Here is a 23,984-nt window from a genome sequence, read left to right as displayed (position 1 = left end):
GTTGGAGAGGGTGCTCCCAGAACGGAGGCTGGATTACTGGGTCAGCTTCTGAGCCTGGGAATCCCAGAGTTGGGTCTGGGAGATCCAAGGGGCATGGGCTTGGCGGAGGGGGCGTGGGTGAGAAGGGGGACCTCCTGGACTGGTTCTAAGGATGCCCAATTTGGGTCAGAGGCTCAGCAGTCTGGATGATGGGGCTGGAGCCCGGGTGCTCTGTTGGGAGCTAGGCAGGTGGATGTGCGGACTGGAGGGCCGAGTCCCTAGGCGCGCGGGCCAGCGGGCGGGCACCTGCAGTAGAGCGCGGAGATGGAGTTGGACCAGTCCCCGAAGATGCCGCGGCGGTACTCTTCCAGGCGCGGGTAGGTGCCGGAGGAGAATTTGCGCGTTTTGCCGCCCTTGCCGCGAGAGGACCACACGACGAGCTCGCAGCGCGGGGCCACCACGGCGGACGAGATGGCGTTGTTCCAGCCAGAGGGCAGGTAGGGCAGGTCGGTGCCCGGCTCCACCGACAGCTCGGCGCCGCCGCAGCAGTTATCGTAGTAGGGGTCGCTCTTTTCGTAGAGCTTGGCGCACGTGCGCGTCCCGTCGGGTTTCTTGAGGCTGGCGGGCTCCGGGCAGTTGCCTCGGACGCCAGGGACGGCCGCCAGGGCCACGGCCAGCAGCAGTGAGCACAGAGGGGACATGTTGACACTGCAGGGCAGCGCCCTCCCGCGCTTTTATGCTCCTGACCCGTGGGAAGGGAAAAGCTGCGAGATAAGGACTTAGGGAGGGAAGAGGAGGGCGCTTAGGAGCGGGGAGTCTTCCCAACCTAGGTCGGAAACCCACAACAGATGAATACAAGACGGGCTTATTTGTATAAAACTCAGCAGCTTAAGATTTAATGTGGCAAATGACAGGACCAGTGGCTTGTAATACAGAAGGTAGCATAGAGTTAATAGTTACAGGGAGGGGCTTCCCTGGTGGCTCAGTGGTTGAGGGTCCGCCTGCCGATGCAGGGGACACGGGTTCGTGCCCCAGTCCGGAAAGATCCCACATGCCGCGGAGCGGTTGGGCCCGTGAGCCATGGCCGCTAAGCCTGCACGCCCGGAGGCCGTGCTCCGCAACGGGAGAGGCCACAGCAGTGAGAGGTCCGCGTACCGCAAAAAAAAAAAAAAAAAAAAAAAAAAAAGTTATAAGGAGGAGAAGCTCTTAAAAATTGACAAGGAATGGACAACCCCCTTCCAAATACCAAGAGACCCAAAGAGGGGGAGGGGAGCTGGGCCTCCACGCTGGGCAGGTCCCCTTCCCGGGAGGCAGGCCCTTGGGAATAGAACAGCTGGAGATAAGGAGAGAGAGACCCTGGAGGGGAAGGAAGAGGGGGGAGAGGGGAGATGGGGAGGGGGACCCCCCCACCTCCCCAGGAGCAGGAGATCTTCCTAACCAATCTTAAGATATTAGACATATTTGCATAACAAAAACCATTGCAAGGCAATGTACAAAAGGCTTGGGGAAAATTCTGCAACACTTGGGACAGCGTAGAATTAGTAGCTATAATATATAAAGAGGGCTTATAAATTGACAAGAAGATATCAAACAACCCCGCCCCCAGTCCCCACTCCAAGGACAAGCCAAGGAGGGAGAGAGAGAAGGAAGAAGAGGCTGCCTCCCCCCCACTCCACTGCCCGGCATTCCCACTCCCAAGGAGCTAGGAGATTCTCTTAACCAAGATTGGAAATCTTGCATCTATAATATAAACAAAGGACCTTTTGAACAGTACAAAACTTAAACCTTTTGTAGAGCAACAAACAAACAAATAAAAACCTAATCTGGGGGAAAATAGACAATTTTTGTTAACATGACTGCTTACTAATCAGCAAGCTGAAATGGCACAAGCCAAAGGCAAAGTTAAGGAGCTGCACAAGAAGGTTAGGGAGGCTGGGACCTCAGGGAGAGACAGGGCCCCTGGCATCTGGGAGTCTGGCCAAGGCCCTTCAGAGGCTCTTTGGAGTTCCTGGCCTCCCACCAGACAGGAACAGGGTCAGGTGTGTGGATGAGCTGATCAGACAGACAGTGGTTCAAGTCTGTGGCTCTGTGGGTGAGTCCAAGACTGGGCCTCAGTTTCCTCATCTGTAAAATGGGTGATATTTCTTCCTACACTATAGGATTGTTGTGAAGATTACAAGGGATAATAGAAAGTATGGGGGCTAAAGGAACAGCTTATGGAGCCAGGCTGCCTGGAGCCAGTTCCCAGCTCCTCCACGAGCTTTCACACATGATTCCACCTCAGGGCCTCATGGAGACAAGGACGGTATCCACCTCAGGACGCTGGTATAAGGAGTAAATGAATTAATCCACATAACAGTACTTAGAGTAGGGCCCTTGCTAAATGCCATATGAGCACTTGCCATATTCTTATTGTGAAAGCCTTTAGCACGGTGCCTGGCACACACTAAAGGCTCAATAAACACACACCAGCACAACGCGACACCGACAACAATCTGCTATTATGCACGGCCACCCAGCTAACACTGCTCCCTCCTGGTCCCCCAGATGCCGTCTTCCGCCTTGACCAGGGTAATGCAATGGTCACGAGCCAAAGGCCGGAAACACTTGGAACTAGGTTCAAATTTTGACTCTGTCACCTTGCTGAATGACCTCGGGCAAGTGAACTCACCTCTCTGAACTTTTCTTCCTACCTTCAATGGGATAATAGAAAATGATAATAGAAAATGATAATTAAAAATTACTATGGGGCTTCCCTGGTGGCACAGTGGTTGAGAGTCCGCCTGCCGATGCAGGGGACACGGGTTCGTGCTCTGGTCCGGGAAGATCCCACATGCCGTGGAGCGGCTGGGCCCGTGAGCCATGGCCGCTGAGCCTGCGTGTCTGGAGCCTGTGCTCCGCAACGGGAGAGGCCACAACGGTGAGAGGCCCGCGTACCGAAAAAAAAAAAAAAAAATTACTATGTAATTTATAAATAATAGAATATTATTCAAAAACATTAGGAACAATTCATATAATTATTTATAAATACTTAATTGTGATATTGAATAAATACAACAGTATAAATATAGTTATATTTATAAATGACAGTATAAATATAAAAGCAGTATAACTATAAAACATGAAGTACAGTGCCTGGCACGTGGTATATGCACAATTAACAGGAGCTATTAGAACTATACTTTTTTTTTTTTTTTGGCCGCACCGCATGGCATGCGGGATCTTAGTTCCTTGAACCAGGGATCGAACCCACACCCCCTGCAGTGGAAGCTCAGAGTATTAACCACTGGACTGACTGCAAGGGAAGTCCCTAGAACTATTCTTATAATGATTCTGAGACCCTGGACTCTGGCCTGGCCCTGCCTCAGACCAAATCTGGATCCTTCTCCCTCCTTTCCGCTCATGACTGTGAAATCTTATCTCCAGCTGCTAACTTCCCAGCGGGCCTCCTTAACCTCAGGGACACAGAGTCCCCACCCTCCCAGCTCTGCAAGGGCCACCGGACTTGGGGATGGACACAATCCCCCAGAGCCCCAGCCACCCAGGAGGGCCATGAGCTTCAGACACAGAGAGCAACATGGAATGGTGAGGAGACCCTGACACGGAGGCAGACCAGGGACAGGAACGCAGGACCCACGGAGTCACAGCACACAGCCAGCGTCAGAGAGAACCCACAGAGATCTGGTGCATGGGCACAGCATCCCCAGTCCAGAGACACACACATGGGTTCGGGGGTGTAGGGGTACCCCTTCACACAGTCAGCCACTGATGGTCACTGATTCTCACTGGTGGATCCTAGAGGATTACAGGTATCAAGTGTAGGCACATGCTTGATACCACAGTGCCAGAGAAACACGGTCCCAGACAATATCCTTCCAACAGAATCACACGCCCACCATCATCAACAGAACCCCCGTTCTCAACTGCTCCCACCCTACGCCCCATGAAATCTCAAAATCACAAAACTCCATGCACACATCAAACATGCCCATGTGAGCACGCATCAGGCATCTTCCCCCAGAAACAGTTTCCTCGCTGTGGATAACACAGAGTGGACAAATAGTAGAAAAATAAACATCTCCTTATTGCACATTTTTTTTCTTCAAATGGAAGAATGTCCTGCCCTTGAGAAACCCATGAGCCCTTCAGAAAGTTAGATGGGAAATCAATAATTCGAACACAATGTGAAAAGAGCTATTACAGGTGCGTTGCAAAGGACTCTGGGAATGCAGTGGGAAGAACAGCAGGTTTTTAAAAAACCATCCACCGATGTATTTTGATTCGTAACATGTGGGGAAAAAAATCCCCTTTTTAGATCTCACATCTTGATTTGACATTTCTCATCAGACCATAAAAAAAGGAGGTGGGTATACACTTGAAAGTGCCACTAGAAGAAAAAAGAAAGTTTTTGTCTCAATCAGGGTAGAACCTGAACATAAATCCCATTATAGGTGACACATAATTTAAATGAAAATGCTAAATCTGTGCATAAATATAGGAAAATATTCAGATCGGTACTTAAATTTACACTGGATCATTGGAATGAATTACTCTTCTGTAATGACAGGTCACTGACTGGGATCATTTCTATATAATTCTCAAGGGCTAATACAACCCTCCAAAGCAGCCCTGACTCTGTAGTTTGGAAACAGTGGTTCTCAAAGCATGGTCTCTGGACTAACATCATCAGTATCCCCGGGAACGTGTGAGAAATGCAGATTCTCAGCCCCACCCCAGTTCTATGAATCAGAAACTAGGGGTGGGGGCCCAAGAGTCTGAGTTTTAAACGCCCTCCTGGTGACTTGATGCTAGAGTTTGAGAACCACTGGGTTAGGGCTTTGGTCTTCTAAGACTTCATAGGTCACTGACTGTTTATCACATCTAGAATTTTCTGTGTTGATACCTCAATTTGCTCAGCTCCTATAAAGTTTATTTCATATAATTTTCCAAACCAATTAAAATTCCATTAGCAATAGAAAAAGGAACATCTCTTAGGGTCCACGACGGAGCCTCGTAAGACAGTGCCTGGAACCCAGGTGCCTGGAATGCACTTGAATCTTCTCCAGCTCAGACACAAAATCATCTAACTTCAGGATGTGGCTGAAGACCATTTTCTCAGCTACACCTGCTCCAGGTGAGGGGCCTACCTGGAAGGCTCCCTGGGTCCCACGGTGCCCTTGTGGTCTAGGCCAGAGCTACTCAGCCTTCACTGTGCCGCAGATTACTTGGGGGTCGAGGTGGGGTGTGGGGGGGTCAAGATACTGATCCCGATTCAGCAGTTCTGGGGTAGGATTTCGTTTCTGCATTTCCTACCAGCTCCCAGGTGATGTCAGGCTGCTGGGGGCCCTTGAGCAAGGCGGCCGCTCCCAGCTGAGACAGATATAGCAATAATTGAGCTCCAAATAGGCAACCTGCCACCAGGAGGGCATGGCAGGAATTCAGAGGTGATCAAGGCTGCAGGGTGGGGGCCACTGCAGGGGAGTGATTGAAACTGAAAGAGAAAATCAAATGAAATTTCAGGAGGAAGCCTGTGGAGTAAGCGGAGTCTGAACCTCCTAAGGGCTGCAACAACTTTGACCGGAGATTCCCGGCAGGTGGGCGGTAGAAACCCTAAACTCAATCCGGGGAGGGGGCGGAGTTTCGCGGGCTGCCGGCCGGGAAGGGGAGGCTGGGCACTCTCGCGAGGTGGCGCCAAAGCCAGAGATTCGTGTAGCGGGCGGGTGAGTGCTGGAGCCTCAGGTTCAAATCCCGACGCTGCCACTTACCTGCTGCGTGAACTCGGGAAGATACTCAACCTCTGTGAACTTCAGTTTCCTCGTGTGTGAAGTGGAGACAATACACACAAAAGCTAGTTACCTCTTCTAGTTTTGAGGCTTGTAAGGAACGTTTCCTTTCCTTTTATTTTACTTTTTATACGATTTTTAAAAGTTACACTCCTTTTACAGTTACTATAAAATATTGGCAATATTCCCCGTGTTGTACACTACATCCTTATAGCCTGCTTTACACCTCCCACTCTCCCACCTCTATATTGCCCCTCCCCACTGGTAACCACTAGTTTGTTCTCTGTATCTATGTCTACTTTATTTTTATTTTTTATTTTTTGGCTCCCAGGCTTGTGGGATCTTAGCTCCCCGACCAGGGATTGAACTCGATCTCGGGCCACGGCAGTGAAAGCACTGAATCCTAACCACTGGACCGCCAGGGAATTCCCTGCTTCTTACTTATTATACTCACTAGTTTGTTGTACTTTTTAGATTCCACATGTAAGTGATACCATACAGTATATGTCTTTCTCTGTCTGACTTATTTCACTGAGCATAATACCCTCTAGGTCCACCCATGTTGCTGCAAGTGGCAAAATTTCGGAAGGTTTCCCTTTCTGTTGCTTATATTGGTCATTGATATATTCTCTATCTCTCTTTTTTCTTTTTCCTTCTCTTTTCCAGTTTTATTGAGATATAATTCACATATAGTATTGTATATGTTTAAGGTGTACAACATAATGATATATGCGTATATTGCAAAATGATGACCACAGTAAGTTTAGTTAACATCCATCCCCTCGAATAATTGCATTTTTTTCCCTGTGGTGAGAACCTTTAAGATGTCCTCTCTTAGCAACTTTCAAATATACAATACAGTATTGCTAACTATAGTCACCACGCTGTGCATTACATCCCCAGGACTCATCTATCTTATAACTGGAAATGTGTACGTTTTGACCACCTTCATCCATCCACCAATCTGTTCTCTGTTTCTGTGAGTTCAGTTTTTCATTTGTTTTTGGTTTTGTTTTTTTAGATTCCACATATAAGCGAGATGACACAGTATTTGTTTCTCTGTCTGACTTATTTCACTTAGCATAATGCCATCCATGCTGTCGCAAATTGCAAGATTTCCTTCTTTTTTTTAATGGCTGAATCTTTTTTCTCATCTATTTTGAGATATAATTGCAAGGGTTTTATTAGTCTTTTCAAATTACTAGTGATAACCAACATTTAGCTTTGTAGATCCTCTCTATTGCATATTTGGGTTTTTTCTTTCATTTGATCTTATTTCATTAATAATAATAAACAGCATTAGTTTCTATTGTGCATTTGGTTTTCATTCGTTCTTTGAGTTTATTGTGTTGTTCTTATCCTAACATTTGAGATTGATGTTTAGCTTGCTAATTTTCAGCCTTATTTTTCTTTTCCCACATTTGTATTTAAGGCTTTCTACTTCCTTTGTAGGATTGTTGTGAGGCTTACGTGAGATAATAAGTGTCATGTGCTGAGATTGTGTCAGGCACAGGAAAATGCTCAGTATGTTAACTATTAATGTTGATGTTGGTTTTGATTATTATTTCTTTAAATTTATTTTTATTTATTTGGCTGCGTCAGGTCTTAGTTGCGACACTCAGGATCTTCACTGCAGCATGCAGGATCGTTCATTAAGGCGTGCGGGCTCTTCGTTGTGGCACACGGGCTCAGTAGTTGCGACGTGCAGGCATAGTTGCCCCATGGCATTTGGGATCTTAGTTCCCCGACCAGGGATCGAGCTGGTGTCCCCTGCACTGGAAGGTGGATTCTTAACCGCTGGACCACCAGGGAAGTCCCTTGATTATTATTATTAGTGATGGGCCTTAAAGACAGAAAGATTCAGGGGAAGAAGCCTGGATCAATTATATATTAGTTTTCTATTGCTGCCATAACAAATGATTACAAACTTAGTAGTTTAAAACAACACAGACATTATCTGACAGGTCTGGAGGTCAGAAGTCTAAAGTGGATCTCACTGGGCTAAAATCAAGGTGTTGGCAGGGCTGCATTCCTTCTGGAGGCTCTAGGGGACAATCCATCTCCTTGCATTTTCTAGTTTCTAGAGGCTGCGTACACTCCTTAGCTTGTGGCCCCCTCCTTCTTCAAAGCCAGCAACACAACATCCTCAAATCTCTCTCTGACTCTGACCTCCTCTTCTGCCCCTCTTCCATATTAAAGGATCTTTGTGATCACATTGGACTCACCCGGATAATGCAGGATAATTTCCTTATTTTGAGGTCAGCTGATTAACAGCTTTTATTCCATCTGCCACCTTATCTCCTCCTTGTCATAACTGGGGATTAGGACAGGGGCATCTTTGGGGGGGCCCATTATTCTGCCTATCACTAATTTGTATTTGATTTTACTGCAAATGAGGAGTATTCTTCTCTCCTTCATGAAGAGAGGTGCCACCCAAGCTGTCTGGGGCTCCAGTGTCAGACTGTCTGGGGTTCCACAGTGCGAGAACCCAAGCTCCTTCTATATTGTTGCTCCATCGTCAATATGTGGCTTCCTCTTCGCGGTCCAAGATGATTGCTTGAACTCCATCCTTTGCATCCGTATCCCAGACAACAGGTGGAGAATAGGAGGGAGGGAAGAAGAAGAGAATGCCCCACCCTTTAAGAGCTCTTTCTGTCAGAACTTAGCTACAGGTGAGCATATGATGCCATAAGAAGCTGAGTCATGACTCAGGTTAGCCATATGCCTGGTAAAAGTCAAGTTTCCTATTAATAAAGGAAGAATAGATATTAAGGTATTATCACAAAGCTTGGGTAAGAGCAGCAGGTTGAGGGATGATCAGAGAGTCAGACAGGACACAGATCTCCAGGGGAAAATAAAGGGAATTCAGTCTTTCCACAACCTGGGTACAGTAGAGGGAAGGCTGACTCTGGTAGGCTGATTGATAATGGTCTCCTAAGATATCCAGGTCCTAATCCTGGAACCTATGAATGTGACCTTTTTTTTGGCAGAAGAAACTTTGCAGATGTAATTGAATTAAGGATCTTGAGATGGGGAGATTGTGCTGGGTTATCTGGATGAACCGTAAAAGGAGACACAAATGTCCTTATGAGAGGGAGATGTGACTACAGATGAGAAGGAGAGGTGATGATGGGAGCAGAGACTGGGGTGATGTTCTGTGAAGCTAGAGGAAGGGGCCACAAGCCCAGGAATCCAGGTGGCCACTAGAAGTTGAAAAAGGCAAGGAATCGTATTCTTCCCAGGATCCTCCCTAAGGAATCAGCCCTGCTGACACCTTGATTTTAGCCCTCTAAGACTCATTTTGATGCAAATGACCAATAAGCATATGAAAATATGTTCACTGATCATTAAGGAAATGCAAATCCATTCCATTTCTTTCTTAGATCGACTGGTCAATTTTTCTTTGACATATATATCATTATTTTGTTTATTCATTCATTGGTCAATAGACACTCACTGTGAGTGAGATGGAGCCAGGAGAGCACTCTGGGCAGGGGAGGGGCCTGACCTGACTCAGGTGTTCACAGAGTCCCTCTGGCTGCATGTGGGGAACAGACGGTGGGCTCAGAGCAGGACTGGGGAGCACAGGCAAGAGGCTGCTGCCATGGTCCAGCTGGGAGAGGGTGGGGCCAGAGAGGGAGCGAGCGATGGTCCAATGCAGCATATTCTTTCAAGTAGCATCGACTGGACTTACTAACTGGATGTGGGAGATGATAAAAAGAGAGGGGCCGAGGATGATTCCAAAGTCTTTGGCCTGTGGGTCTTGAAAGATGGAGCTGCCCTTTACTAAGATGAGAAAAATAATAGAAGGAGAGGTTTAGGGTGGAGAAGGGAAGAAGTTGCCTTTCCGCCATGATAAGTTTGAGAAGCCCATTAGACATCCAAATGAAGTTGTTCAGTAGTCAGTTTGATGTATAAGCCTGGAGTTCAGGAGTGAGGTCTGAAGAGCTAAATTTGGGAGGTGTATCAGTCAGTGTGTGCTGTGACTGACAAACAACCACAAAAATTTCAAAACCACAGTAACCACTTACTTAGCTCAACCATCCACAGAGGAGCTGGGGATGGCTCTGCTGACCTCTGGGGCTGGGTGATGCAGGTCGGGTTCAGCTGGGTGGCTCTGATTCAAGCTGAGGGTCTGGCTGGCTCAGGTCTGAGGCCAGGCTGAAGGAAAGCAGCAAGCCAGGGGAGCTCTTCTCATTGTCATGACAAAATCCCAGGAGGACACAGGAAACCCATGAGGCCTCTTGAGGACTAGACTGAGAACAGGACATTATTGTATATCATTGCACATACATACCATTGGCTAAAAAAATGTCACATGACGGGCTTCCCTGGTGGCGCAGTGGTTGAGAGTCCGCCTGCCGATGCAGGGGACACGGGTTCGTGCCCCGGTCCGGGAAGATTCCACATGCCGCGGAGCGGCTGGGCCCGTGAGCCATGACCACTGAGCCTGCGCGTCCGGAGCCTGTGCTCCGCAATGGGAGAGGCCACAACAGTGAGACGCCCGTGTACTGCAAAAAAAAAAAAAAAAAGTCACATGGCTAGGTCCAAAATCAAGGGGCAGGGAATTAAACTCTGCCTTCAATGAGGCCATGGGAAGGGTATAGATGCAGGGAGGGGGAAAATTTGCACCAAGAATTCAATCTGCCACAAGAGCCATGACTGTAGAGGTGGGGTTGGGTTCTAAGCCATGAGAATAGATACATGCGTCACAGACAGTTGAGAGATAAGGGCCAGGATGAGCCCCTGGTACATGGAGGTCATTGGTGGTCTGAACAAGAGCTGAATGTGGAGTGGTTGGGGCAAAAGCCTTACTCAGAGGAGACACAGGGGAAGAGGAGACAATGACATAGACAACTCTTTTGACAAACGTTGCTGAAAAGGGAGTGTGATGGTCAACTTTATGTGTCAACTTGATTGGGCCATTGGGTGCCCAGACATTTGGTCAAACGTTGTTCAGGGTGTGTCTGCGAGGGTTTTTCTGGATTAGATTACATTTGGACTGGTAGACTGAGTAAATATACTGCCTTCCCTACTGTGGGTGGACCTCATCTAATCAACGACAGACCTGAATAGAAGGAAGAGGCTGAGTAAGAGAGAGTGCCACCTGCCTGACTGCTTTGAGTTGAGATGGTGTTCTTTTCTGGCTTTCAGATTCGAGCTGAGACATTGGCCCTTCCTGGGTCTCAAGCATCCTGGATTTTGGACCGGAACTTACACCATAGGCTCTCCTGGTTCTCAGGGCTTTGGAATTACACTGGAACTACACATCGCCTCTCCTGGGTCTCCAGATTGCCAACGGAAGATCTTGGGACTTGGCCTCCATAATGCATGAGCCAACTCCTCGTAATAAATATATATGTGTATATATATATATATATATATATATATCTGTATTCTGTTGGTTCTGTTTCTCTGGAGAAGCCTGACTAGTACAAGGAGACAGAGAAATGGGGTGGTAACTGGAGGGGGTGTGGGATTGAGATAGAATTTCTCTATGTTTTTATTTTTATGTATTTTTTTTTGGCCACATCGCAGCATGTGGGATCTTAGTTCCCTGACCAGGGATCAAACCTGTGCCCCTGGCAGTGGAAGCGTGGAGTCCTAACCACTGAACCACCAGGGAGTTCCCGAGATAGAATAAATAATAGAAATGATAGGAATAGACAGGGGAAAACTGATGATGCAGGATAAGCGGTGAGGGGAGAATTATGAGTAAGAAACAGGTAGGATCCAGGGTCCAAAGGGAGAAGCTGGGTTTAGAAAGGAGGATAGCAGAGCATCCAGGCCCCGATGCTGGTAGGTATGTGGATGTGGTAGTGGGAGCATATGGGATGTCTCTTCTATTGCTTCCGTATTTTCAGTGGAAGAAGCAAAGCCATCTGTGAGAGTGAGGATGGGGGAGAGGAGTTGGAGTTTTAAGGAGAGGGGAGAAAATATGAAATAAGTATTGGAGGCTTGTAATAGATTATGGAGGCCTGAAATAACCCCCATTTTGATCAGAAATCTACCGTCTTTGCTGTGACCTGAGCTTTCAGGAGAAGTGGGCCCCAACCCCGCTCTACAAAGCAGACCATCTCTGGTCTGAGCCAGTTATAGTTGTCTCATGTCCCTTTCCAGCAAATCATTCGGGCTGAGGCATGTGACACAATGTGACAGTCATCCATTCTTTCAATAAGTATTTACTGAGCACCTACTCTGTGCCTCTTTTGGGTGCTGGGGACAGAGGTGAACAAAACAGGCAATAACCTCTGAGCTGGTGGAGCTTATATTCTAGTAGAGAGAGACAGGTCATAAACAACAACATAATAAGTAACCACATTTCTTTTTTTTTTTTTTTTTTTTTTTTTGCTTGTGGGATCTTGGTTCCCAGACAAAGGATCGAACCCGCACCTCCTGCAGTGCAAGTGCGAAGTCTTAACCACTGGACCGCCAGGGAAGTCCCAATAAGTAAGTACATTCTTGGGACTTCCCTGCTGGTCCAGTGCTTAAGACTCCACACTCCCAATACAGGGGACCTGGGGTCGATCCCTGGTCAGGGAAATAACTAAATCCCGCACGCAGCAACAAAGGCCCCGTGTGCCGCGACTAAGACCTGGCTCAGCCAAATAAATACACTTTTTTTTAAAGTAAGCACATTTATGGTGTGTTAGAAGGAGATATGTGCTATGGCGGGGGGGAAGTAGAGCACTAGGATATCAGGAGCACTAGGGGGTTTGCAATTTTTTTTTTTTTTTTTTTTTTTTTTTTTTGCAGTACACGGGCCTCTCACTGTTGTGGCCTCTCCCGTTGCGGAGCACAGGCTCCAGACGCGCAGGCTCAGTGGCCATGGCTCACGGGCCCAGCCGCTCCGCGGCATGTGGGATCCTCCCGGACCGGGGCGCGAACCTACGTCCCCTGCATCGGCAGGCGGACTCTCAACCACTGCACCACCAGGGAAGCCCGGGTTTGCAATTTTTAATGGAATGTTAATGTGGGATTGAAGGAAAGTCTGCTAGGGGCTCCTAGGAAAAGTTTTCCTCAGTGATAAGAAAGATACATGGAAATGCTGTCCCTTTTCTTCCTCTGGACATTGCTCAAAGGATTTAATATCCATAACTGCGGTAGCCACCGTGTGACCTGAGATGATCAAACTTGAGGATGAGGCTGAAATGCTGAGGACAGCAAGGCTGAAAGATGGAAAGGATCTGAATGATCAATAACATTAGTGTGATTTCCTGAATTAGCCAACTCCTTATCTATCTTCCCCTCGGGCTTCTTGGTATATGAGATTACAAATTCCTGATTGTTTAAGCAAGTTGAGTTGAAGTTTTATGTTATTTAAGAAAAAAATCCCATAACCATTATGTGATGTGACAATATTTCATTTTAAAAATCTGTAAGTGCTGAAGAGGTTAACAGGCATCCACCAAGGTCCCAGGGATGAAAGAAACCACCCTCCTGTAGCCAAGAGTGGTGTTCAGGACCATGGAGAGTGGACAGTGGTCCTGCTTTCTCAGCACTGTGGACTAGCTCTTCTTAATGGGGGTTTCCACCAGCAAATCCCTTTCTACGGATCATTAGTCGGAAAATGGCATGGGAACTTTTAGGATGAGAGTCTTCATTGCTACTGGCTTATCAGCTGGTCCAGTTTGGATCTGAACTTGAGCTGGTTTCTACACACAATAATAAAGCTAATTTGTCTTTGTCTTTAAAGTCAGAGTTGGAGGGACTTCCCTGGTGGTCCAGTGGTTGAGAATCCGTCCTGCAATGCAGGGGATGCCAGTTCGATCCCTAGTCGGGGAACTAAGATCCCACATGCCGAGGGGCAACTAAGCCCGCGTGCTGTGACTACTGAGCCCACGTGCTCTAGAGCCCATGCACCACAACTAGAGAGAAGCCCACGTGCTGCAACTAGAGAGAAGCCCACATGCCGCAACGAAAGATCTCACGTGCCACAACTGAGACCCTATGCAGCCAAAAAATAAATAAACAATAAAGTCAGAGTTGGAGATAAGAACTTAGGATGTGTTATACTGCCTTATCATTCCAAATACCTTCTTCCTTTCCAAAGTGAGGAATCCATTTCTTGGGGAAAATTATTAATCTCTGCCTTATTGACCTCAGGCTTGGCTATGTCACTTGTTTGGGCCAATGAAATGGGGATGGAAGTGGTGTGTATCATTTCTGAGCAGAAGTTCTAAGAGCCAGTGCATGGTACACCATGTACTCTTACAGAGGTAAGAAATAGTAATGTCATAGAGACAGGAGTAGGCAGAAGAGCATGTTTCCCCAGATTGCAGCCCCAGATTATTCATCTTCTTGCCCCCCTTCCATGGATACTGAATACAAGGACTCTTTGCAGCTTTTTATCAATGACAGTCTTTGAAAACCAATCAATACAATCCACCAAGACAGGCTAAAGAAAAGAAAATCACATGATCATATAAATCAATGAAGAAAACACATTTGCCAGATTTCAACATCCATTCATGATCTTTTTTTTTTTAATTGGGCTGTGTCAGGTCTTAGTTGTGGCATGCAGGATCTTTCATTGCAGCACACAGGCTCTTCGTTGCAGTGCACAAGCTTCTCTCTAGTTGTGGCACGTGGACTCCAGAGCACACAGGCTTCTCTAGTTGCGGCGCACGGGCTCCAGAGTGCACAATCTCAGTAGTTGCAGCACACAGGCTCTCTAGTTGTGGCTCACAGACTCAGTAGTTGCGGCACACAGGCTCTAGAGCACGTGGGCTCAGTAGTTGTGGCACACGGGCTTAGTTGCCCCGTGGCATGTGGGATCTTAGTTCCCTGACCAGGGATCGAACCCATGTCCCCTGCATTGGAAGGCAGATTTTTAACCACTGGACCACCAGGGAAGTCCCCAATCATGATTTTTTTAAACTCTTAGAAAAATAGGAATGGAAAGGAACTTCCTCAACTTGAAAAAGAGCATCTACAAAAAACCTACAGCTGACATTTACACTTAATGGTGAAACTGAATGTTTTCCCCCTAAGATCAGGAAGAAGGCAAAGATGCCCTCTTTCACCCTTCTTATTCAACATAGTACTACAGTTCTATCCAGTGCAATAAGGCAAGAAAAGGAAATAAAAGACATACAGATCAGACAAGAAAATTATTTGCAGTCAACACCACTGTCTACATAGAACAATGCCCACAGTGGAACTTAATGACTTTTTGGTGACAACTCTCTCTGTGATATTTCTCCCAGCACATCGCCACCCTGACAATAGTCATCCCAGGTTTAGAACCACAGGAGGTTGGGGTGAATGTAACGCAAACACAATTATAACACATATCCTTAGAAATACTAACAGTTATAGACCGTAGGTCCATGATAAAGCCATGGTCCCGCTGATCTGACCCAGACACAGCCTCCTCTAGACATCTTATTACTTAATGTAATGATAGCTTGTGATGCAATGAAATCTTCCATTGTTGTGGCTGAAAACATCCTCAGTGATTTTTTCACTCCTCATTCATTTATTCTTTCATAATCTCTTCATCTCTCACTTCTCCTTCCAAATACAATACACGCACACTCAGAGGGCCACAGTCACACACTCAGTTGTGCAGTCACTTACACAGTCACATATAAACAAGGTCAATGTCATAGACAAATTGTTTATTTTCACACATTTTACAAAAAGTACAAGAATAAATATCTTTTAGGGGCTTCAAAAACAAATAGGGATCTGGAAGCAATAATCCAGTGGAGGTAGTTTGTGCATAAATAATATCTAAGATGCTGAGACAGGGCTTCCCTGGTGGCACAGTGCTTAAGAATCCACCTGCCAATGCAGGGGACACGGGTTAGGGTGCTGGTCTGGGAAGATCCCACATGCCGCGTAACAACTAAGCCCGTGAGCCACAACTACTGAGCCCACGTGCCACAACTACTGAAGCCCACACGCCTAGAGCCAGCGATCTGCAACAAGAGAAGCCACCGCAATGAGAAGCCCATGCACCACAATGAAGAGTTCACCATGCTCGCCACAACTGGAGAAAGCCCGTGCACAGCAACAAAGACCCAATGCAGTTAGAAATAAATTAATTAATTAAATTAAAAAAAAATAAAAAAGATGCTGAGACAGGTGGGTCTCTGGGGTCAGACACACTGGTCTCCACTGGCAACACATTTCAGGTCCCGGGTGAGGAGGCGGAAGAGGTTGAACACGACAGAGGCTTCGAGGCAGTCCCGGGACTCCTGGGGGCAGAGGGGGATGGCTCAGTAGCTCCCACGTCTGGGCTCCCAGCTGAGCCCAGCCATCGGTTTCCCCTCCCCGGTCACTCACCTTCTTCGGGGCCTCCTGGAGCCGGTGCAGCCAGTGGTGGAGGCGGCCCCGGGGCCTGGGGCCTGCTGTGGGCCGAGCTGGGACCTGTGGGCAGAGGAGGGTGGTGTTGAGTGTGTGAGGCAGGGCCTGGGACAGAGGGGCACGTACAGGTGGCCAGAGCCCAGACGCGGCCCGGGTGCCCCAAGCGCTCACACAGGCCTGGAGCTTGGAGTGGATGTGGTGCAGCGTGTGAAGGGGCTGGTCCAGGATGTGATCCAGGGATGAGTTAGCCGTGGCCTCCAGGACATTCAGTGTCAGGGCCAGCTCCGCCTCCAAGGCCACGGGGCGCTCCCACACCTGAGGAGGAGACAGAAGACAGGTGAGAGTTGCACGTGAGAGAGAACAGGCGAGGAGGCACAGGTGAGGGGGACAGAGGAAGGGACAGTAGAAGGTGAAAGTCAGGGTCAGGTGAGAGCCGATGTGGTTGGCTGAGGGGAAGGGGTCGGGGGACGGGTGGGGAGGGCAGGGAGACAAGGACGTGAGGGAAGGAGGAGGTGAGGGGCCACCTGCAGAGCGGGAGCAGGGCGAGCAGGTGAGGGCAGGCAGGCCTGACTCTCCCAACTCACCTGCAGCTGCCTCAGGTCCCGGGTCCTGGGGAAGAGGCGGGAGCTGCAGTTCCAGTCCTTCTGCAAGAGCGACTCTTCCTGGAGAGCAAGGGCAAGGTCAGCCCATGGGGGAAGGGACAGAGGGAAGACCCCAGGGAGACTGGAGGATGGCCAACAACAGGAGGACGGGAGGTTGACTTCCAGAAGGACCGCAGAGGCAGGTCCACCGCAGGAGGACAGGAGATCGCCCACCGCGGGGAGGGTGGAGGTCAGCCCAGTGCGGGGAGGGCAGGCCCACCTTCAGCCCAGGTAGCCTGGGAGCGCACAGAGGGAGGGGTGGAGGGTCGCCCACTGCAGGAGGGGTCGGGGGAGACTCACAAAGGCATCCTTGGCCCTCTTGAAGGCCTGCAGCTCTTGTGGGGACAGAGACTTGAACTGGGCCATGTGGCAGCCCCTTGCACCTGGGAGGGCCCCGAGGGGTGAGGGCACAGGAACCGCTCCTGTCCTGCTCGGCGCCACGGTCATCAGCACCAGCAGCAGCCTGCAGCCGGGGGCCACGTCTGTGTTAAGGAAGGACAGAAGGTGAGGGGAGGGAGGGCGTCGCGGGGGGGAGGGGGAGGCTCTGGGGAGGCGAGGGTCCCAGACAATGATGTAGGGGCTGACCCAGCTTCATTCCTGCTCTCTGGTCTCTGCAGCAGATGGGGATCAAAGTGTCTGCTCTGAGGCTGCCGCCTGGGGTCTCTCAGTCTCGTCCGGCGTCTCTGACTTCAGCCTCCTCCTCTGGATCTCAGCTCGCTGCTCTGTCCTTGTCTCTGAACTTCCAGCTCCGTCTCAGGTGTAATTCCTGCCTGAGTTCCATGGCGCAGCTTTTAGCCTGTGCAGCTGGGCAATCCCAGCTGATGTAGGAAAAGTGAAAACACAGCTAGCGGCTGACACTGGCAACAGGGGAGGCGAGCGCTGGGAAAGCCCAGAGCGGGGCGGGGCCTGTGAGCCATGTGAGCTGCTCAGGGAAAGAGAAACTGACATGGATTCATGTCCCATTTCACCTCCAAGAAAGTGAGTAAGGAAGTCAAAATCAGGGCTGGGGCAGCTTCAGCCCCCCACGGCGGGTCTCCTGCGCCGGTGCCCAGGCTGATCTAGGACTGCGGTGGGGAGGGGACAGAGGGACTGCCTTTTTGGCAGAGTCCCCAGTACAGGGAGTAGAGGGAAAAGGCACCTGTAGGAGGTGTTGCCATGAAGAGCCTGGAACTTCCAAGAGGGAGGCTGTCTAGGAGACGGCAGAAGGTCCAGGGGTGCTGCTGCGGGTGGGAGGGAGAGTGAGAAAGGCAAAACACTCGCGAATTCAGAGAGGACACCAGCTGCTCCCCACCCTTCCCCACCTGGTACCCATAGAGACAGCGTAGGGGAGGTCGGGAGCCTGCACCGACCTGCTCTCTGACTGTCAGGCGCACAAGGACCCAGGAATAGGAGGATGTGCTATGAAATTGAGCTGTGACCAGTACTTCAGGGAAATCAGGTGGGGTTGAGAAAAATGCCTTCATTCATTCACCAAGTACCTATTTGCCCTCCCACCCCCGCTTTGGGTCAGACCCTGCTCAAGGTGCCAGGAAGAAAGCATTGAAAAAAGAAAAGACATGAAACAATCCTTCATGGGGCTTTTTACTGGAGAGAGGTGCAAGGTAGTACCTGTGTGGGACACGGGGATTAGGCATGTGGTATGTATTACGTTAGGTAAAGTCAGATAACGGAAAATGAAAGAAGTGAAGCAGGGACGAGAGCAGAGTGCGAGAGGAAATCTGTATTTAATAAGGTCATGAAATGACATTTGAGGGAAGACCTAAAGGAAGTGAGGGAGGGAGGTCTGCGGAGATCTGAGGGGGAGCCTTCCAGGAAAAGGGAACAGTCAGTGAAAAAGAGAAACAGAGACACGCCCCTCCTATGAGCCTGTACATCTCACCCTGTTCACAGAGGCTCTGCCACAATATGGTTTGTTTTCTTTGTTGTTGTTGTTGTTGTTTTTGGCCGCGCTGCCTGCAGGATCTCAGTTCCCCGAGCAGGGATTGAACCGGGCCCTCGGCAGTGAAAGCGCAGCGTCCTGACCACTCGAATGGCAGGGAATTCCCTCGCAACGTGCTACTGAATACTCATGGTAGCACCAAGGACATCCTGTGCTTTGCCTACATTGCAAATACAGAGGACACTGCAGGGACTCAGAGGAGGTAAGAGACTTCTCCAAGGTCCTACAGCAAACAAGTGGTGAGGGCAGGATATTAACTGAGTTCTGTCTGACACCAGAGAGTAACCACTACACTCAACGGCCCCAGTGTAGCGACATCTCCTGACTTGGAGGTAATGGACGTCTCGAACAGAAGGTGTGGAGTCCTTTTGACTATTACTCCCACCCCCTCTTTCCCTCATTCATAATTCCAGGGAGAGGGTGGACCAAAGTCCTCATTTGGGAATGTCTTTGAGCTCTGATACATAACTTTTTTAGAAATTTTTTTTATTGGAGTATAATTGCTTTACAACGTTGTATTAGTTTCTGCCGTACAATGAAGTGAATCAGCCATATGTATGCCTATATGCCCTCCGTCCTGGACCTCATTCCCACGCCCCCATCCCACCCTCTAGGTCGTCACAGAGCACTGAGCTGAGCTTCCTGTGCTTTAGAGCAGGTTCCCACTAGCTAGCTATTTTACGCATGGTAGTGTATATATGTCAGCCCTACCCTCCCACTTCGTCCCACCCTCCCCTGCCCCCACTCTGTCCACATGTCCATTCTCTAGGTCCACGTCTCTATTCCTGCCCTGCAGATAGGTTCACCTGTAACAGCAGGTGGACTTCCCTGGGGGTCCAGTGGGTAAGACTCTGTGCAGGGGGCCCGGGCTCCATCCGTGGTAGAGGAACTAGATCCTGCATGCATGCCGCAACTCAGACCCAGAGCAGCCAAAATAAATAAACTTTTTTTTTTTTTTTTTTTTCTGTACGCGGGCCTCGCTCTGTTGTGGCCTCTCCCATTGCGGAGCACAGGCTCCGGATGCGCAGGCCCAGCGGCCATGGCTCACGGGCCCAGCCGCTCCGCGGCATGTGGGATCTTCCCGGACCGGGGCACGAACCGGTGTCCCCTGCATCGGCAGGCGGACTCTCAACCGCTGCACCACCTGGGAAGCCCAATAAACATGTTGTTTTAAAAATAAAAGCAACAGCAGGGATGTGCCCAAGTCACCTACCAGTGTTCTTTCTGGTCAGTTTCTATTAATTGCATCGGCCTTACATCAGGGGAGGACGCACTGCAACAACTGTGAATCCTGAAAATTGACAAATTATCTCAAAATCCCTCAACATCATACTGTTTCTCTTAGAAAGGAAGTTCAGGGGAGTGGTTAGGAGCATGGGAGCTGGAGCTAGACTCTGGGGCTCAAACCTGGCTCCGACCCTCTCTGGCTGTGTGACCTTGGCAAACAGGCTTTGCAGTTGGCCACGAAGATTGCCCATCCACAGATGCAGACAGATTTTAAAAGTGCAGTTGTTCTGCATTTACGTGTGTGATTATTTAATGGAGACCAATTATTAAGGCCATTCTGTGGCTTCAGCTGGAAGCTTCAGAAACATTATTTCAATGTATAGAACTCACTGCAAGGGAAGTGTAACAATGCCATGGCATAAATGAGTAAACTGAGGCTCAGAGAGAAGTAATTTGCCCAGACACGCAACACTTAAGGGGCAGGGGCAGACCTGAAACTCAGGTCACCTGATTTCCCTGTCTCAGCATTTTGTGCTGAACAGCCCCCCTCAAAATGATCACGGAATAAACAACCCAAAGTAATGCAAAAATAGTTAATAATTCGCAATAAATTAACAACAGAACACAGAACGGCAAATACACACAGGAACTTCATAAACACAAAACACGCTTAAGTAACGGAACTCAAAAAACTACTTATCTAGAGGACTTTTGGCCCTTTCACTACCCAGTCCCTCAGGGAAAGAGACTTCCCCAGCGGGGACGTCCAAGAGTCACATATTCATGGAATCGCAAAGCGGGCACTGAAGGTTCAAAGCAGAGGTGGGACCTGTCATGAGACAGGGTTGTTCCTGTAACCACAGAAGTAGAAACTGGTCCATGGTACGTGGTGGTCAGTGACCAAGGCGGACACGGAGTCCAGTCTTTTCCTGCCAGCCCGGGCCCTGCAAGATCTTAGGGCAACGCATCCCGCGGAAATATCGCTGCTTCCGGGGGAACTCGTTGTGGTCTTTGGGAAAAGGGCGCCTCTGGCACCAGCGCCGGCGGGTTCAGGCTGAGAGATCCGCCTGGTCCGATGGGGCCACGGAGGAGGGCGGCGTCCGCAGCCAGGCGCCCCCAGAGTTTCGGCTCCCAGGCGGAGCCGCGGCGGGATCACAGACAAGGACCCAAGTGCGCCACCAGCCGCAGGTCCCACGCGAGCAGGCGCAGGAGGTTGAAGATGACGGTGGCTTCGTGGCACCGAGGCGAGTCCTGCAGCCCGGGAAGGAGGCGGAGCGGGGCTGAGTCAGGGATCTCCTTCCCCGAGAGACCCCTCTCCAGACCCTCACGGCTCCAAGCTGGGCTCCCGTCTAGCCGCTTTCCCGCCTGCTCCACTCACAGCTGTGCGAGTTTGGGGACGCCTCCTGGGCCTCCGCAGGGACTTGCTCCGGGAGCCTGGCCGGACCAGCTCGAGCTGGAGGGAGAACAGGAGGTTAATGAAGGCGGCGGGGAACCAAGCCCCCCCCCCCCCCCCCCGCTTCCCCTCGCAGCCGCAGACCAAAGCCCGGATTTGGGGACACCGAGAGGACGTGAATCGTGTCTGCGCCCGTTTCTGGCCTCATGGGACAGATTCGCAGTCGGGGGGCCTGGCCTCGAGACCAGGGGCGCAGAGCGAGCCGGGAAGTGTGCGGGGCCAGGGCGCGGCGCACTCACGCAGGCCGCCACGTCCCGCCCCGCGGCCGCCAGCAGCTCCAGGGTCGGGCCGACGCCGGGGAACAGCTCGGGGCTCGGCAGGCTGCTCAGCACGTCATGGGCGTCGGCGAGGCCGCGGGCCACCTGGCGGAGCAGCGCACGGGACTGCGGGCACCGGGCGGGAGTTAGACGGGGCCGCGCACCAGCCCGCGCTCCCCACCCCACCCCCACCCCGCCCGCCGCCCTCAGGCCTCACGGAAGGCCGCGGAGGGTCCCTCCTCCGACGGAACGAGCAGTTGCGCGGCCTCCAGCTCAGCGTCTCTTCTTCCTGCGGGGCAAGGGCTGGGGTGACGCGGAGTCTCCTGGCAAGGGCCCCTGAAGCGCTGGGACGTCGGAGATTCCTGGACGTGGCTGGGGACTGGCCGGGACGGTTGTGCTTATCGTGTCCCGAACCAGGCAGCGCGCCGATGGCTGAGTGGGGCTCAAAGGTACCCGCGCTCCCCGTGCGGAGCCTGTGCCCCGATGTGGAGCTGAGTCCGCCTGGAGGGGGCGCCCCTCTGTGACCCGCACGAAGGCCGTGCATGAGCTGACCACCCGGGCCTCTGGGAAGTGGTCGTGGTCAACAATTCTGGACCCTGAAATCTGAGATGTGCCTGCTGGACGCTAGGACGCGAGGGCCCCTCGGGACAAAGTCTGGTGTCTCCGAGCCCGGTGGGCCCGCGGTCCAGGGGGCGGGGGCGTCTGAGCATCACTCACATAGCGGTCCCTCAGTGCCTTGATGGCCAGCAGCGCCCGGGGGTCCAGGGAGCGGTAGTGTGAGAGGAAGCGGCGCGGAGGCTCCACCACTTCGGGGTCCGCTGCCACGCCCACCGTCACCAAGACCCACAGCCCCACAGCCCCACGGCCACCGCGGCTGCGCCACTCGGCCCCATCTCTGCTCCTGCAGGACGCGACGGACGTCAGCGAGCTCAAGGAGAAGGCCCCGAGTCCAAGCCCCTGCCTGTGGTTAGACTTGCAGAGGGACTGACGCTCAGAGCATGGGCTGTGGACACACGCAGGGGAAGAGACAGGATGGGCCCCCTCCTACCCTCAGCCTCTCTCCTCTCACTCCTCAGCTACAATGTGTCTCTGGAGCCTGGTGCCGCAGCAGGGCCTGCCTTCCACTGTCCTCTGGGTGGTGTCCAGAGTGGTGTCCACCTGGGACAGCGGTGCCTGCACCCTCCGTGGTGGCTTTTAAGTGCCCAGCTGAGAATGGTGAGCAAGCGGGCTTCCCCGTGCAGGGTAAGCTTTCCCAACGTCATTGCTGGCCATTGACTAGTCCAGAGGGTTGCAGGCAGGGGTTTGAGGACTTTACCCACCTGTGGGCCAGTGCCAGCGATGACTCTACCCCAGCTCTCTGCCACCAGTTCTGGTCTCTGTCCCTTTCTGTATCCTCTCACTTTCTTTTCATCACCCTGGGTGTCCTTATCTCTGTTCTATAATAACAACCAGCCCTTATACAGTGCTTGGTGTTACTGGGCCCTGTTCTAAGTAACTGATATGTACATATCTCATTTAATGCTCAAAAAATGACACTGCAAGAATTGTTCCACCTCCGTTGTATAGATGGGATGACTGAGGCACAGTAAAGTGAAGGAACTTTTCCAAGACACACAGTCAGTGATTGGCAGAGGCAGAATTTGAACCTACACTCAATCCAGCTCCAAAGCCTGATCTCCAAGCCACAACTACCCCTAAATTTCTGATTCAGTGCCTCCTTCTCTCTCTCCATTTCTGTCCCCATTTCATTCTGTTTCTCTTTCTTCCCTCTCTGTTTGCCTCCTCTTTTGTCTCTGTCTCTCTGGTCCTGTTTTTGTCTCTGTCGATAACTCCATCTGTCTATCATTCCTTTTTCTAGCAAACATTCAGGCCAGTGTCTCTTTGTCTCCATGTGTCTCAATCAGTCTCTTTGTTTTGCTTTAAAAATAAAATCTACTACTTTTCCTGATAAAATTAGCAAGGCAAGGTCATTGGATAAAGCTAAAAACCCACCTATAATTTCACCACCCACCTGTCTTCCATCACCCCAGATCTGGAACAATTTTTCCAATGAGTAGAAATGTTACATATATTTATTTGTACATATGTTTTCTGATTATCGAAGTAACACATTTGTTATAAAGATTCAGTCAGTAAAAAAATACCATTGGGACTTCCCTGGTGGCGCAGTGGCTAAGACTCTATGCTCCCAATGCAGGGGCCTGGGTTCGATCCTTGGTCAGGGAACTAGATCCCACATGCATGCCGCAACTAAGGAGCCTGCCTGCTGCAACTAAGATCCGGTGCAACAAAATAAATAAATAAATATTAAAAAAAAATACAACTTGGAGAGTTAAAGAAAGTCTTTAATCCCACTTCCTGGATGTAATCTTTTTAGCAGTTAGTTGCTAG

General features: G+C 50.4%; 3 protein-coding genes across 3 annotated transcripts; all 3 read right to left on the bottom strand.

The window, feature by feature from the left end:
• Positions 1-257: 257 nt before the first annotated feature.
• On the bottom strand, positions 258-680 carry SYCN (syncollin). Its single transcript, XM_067720785.1, has one exon. The coding sequence runs from the start codon at positions 678-680 to the stop codon at positions 258-260; it is 423 nt and encodes a 140-aa protein (XP_067576886.1).
• Positions 681-15,868: 15,188 nt separating this feature from the next.
• Positions 15,869-18,029, bottom strand: LOC137215505 (interferon lambda-3-like). The gene is made up of 7 exons (XM_067720783.1): positions 18,026-18,029; positions 17,856-17,937; positions 17,018-17,261; positions 16,661-16,738; positions 16,248-16,391; positions 16,056-16,139; positions 15,869-15,967 (listed from the first exon to the last, which is right to left on the bottom strand). Exons 1-7 carry the CDS (start codon positions 18,027-18,029, stop codon positions 15,869-15,871), a joined length of 735 nt encoding a protein of 244 aa, XP_067576884.1.
• A 3,006-nt stretch (positions 18,030-21,035) lies between these two features.
• LOC137215504 (interferon lambda-4-like) lies at positions 21,036-23,615 on the bottom strand. Its single transcript, XM_067720782.1, has 6 exons — positions 23,605-23,615; positions 22,311-22,494; positions 21,811-21,882; positions 21,576-21,719; positions 21,262-21,336; positions 21,036-21,134 (listed from the first exon to the last, which is right to left on the bottom strand). Exons 1-6 carry the CDS (start codon positions 23,613-23,615, stop codon positions 21,036-21,038), a joined length of 585 nt encoding a protein of 194 aa, XP_067576883.1.
• Between the last annotated feature and the right edge of the window lie 369 nt (positions 23,616-23,984).

This window comes from Pseudorca crassidens, chromosome 20 (genome assembly GCF_039906515.1).
Source record: "Pseudorca crassidens isolate mPseCra1 chromosome 20, mPseCra1.hap1, whole genome shotgun sequence".
Classification (NCBI taxonomy): domain Eukaryota; kingdom Metazoa; phylum Chordata; class Mammalia; order Artiodactyla; family Delphinidae; genus Pseudorca; species Pseudorca crassidens.
This window is presented reverse-complemented; position numbering and strand designations above follow the sequence as displayed.

Bases quoted from the DNA above. Each gene is read 5' to 3' on its own strand.
- LOC137215505 (XM_067720783.1), bottom strand. The intron at 16,392-16,660 runs GTGAGTTGGGAG...TCTCCTCCTCAG, and splicing joins GGGACCTGAGGCAGCTGCAG to GTGTGGGAGCGCCCCGTGGC. The intron at 16,140-16,247 runs GTGAGCGCTTGG...CTCTGCCCACAG, and splicing joins ACTCCAAGCTCCAGGCCTGT to GTCCCAGCTCGGCCCACAGC.
- LOC137215504 (XM_067720782.1), bottom strand. The intron at 21,883-22,310 runs GTGAGTGATGCT...CTTGCCCCGCAG, and splicing joins AGGCACTGAGGGACCGCTAT to GAAGAAGAGACGCTGAGCTG. The intron at 21,135-21,261 runs GTGAGTGGAGCA...CCCGGGCTGCAG, and splicing joins GTCCCCAAACTCGCACAGCT to GACTCGCCTCGGTGCCACGA.
- SYCN (XM_067720785.1), bottom strand. From the start codon at position 680: ATGTCCCCTCTGTGCTCACTGCTGCTGGCCGTGGCCCTGGCGGCCGTC.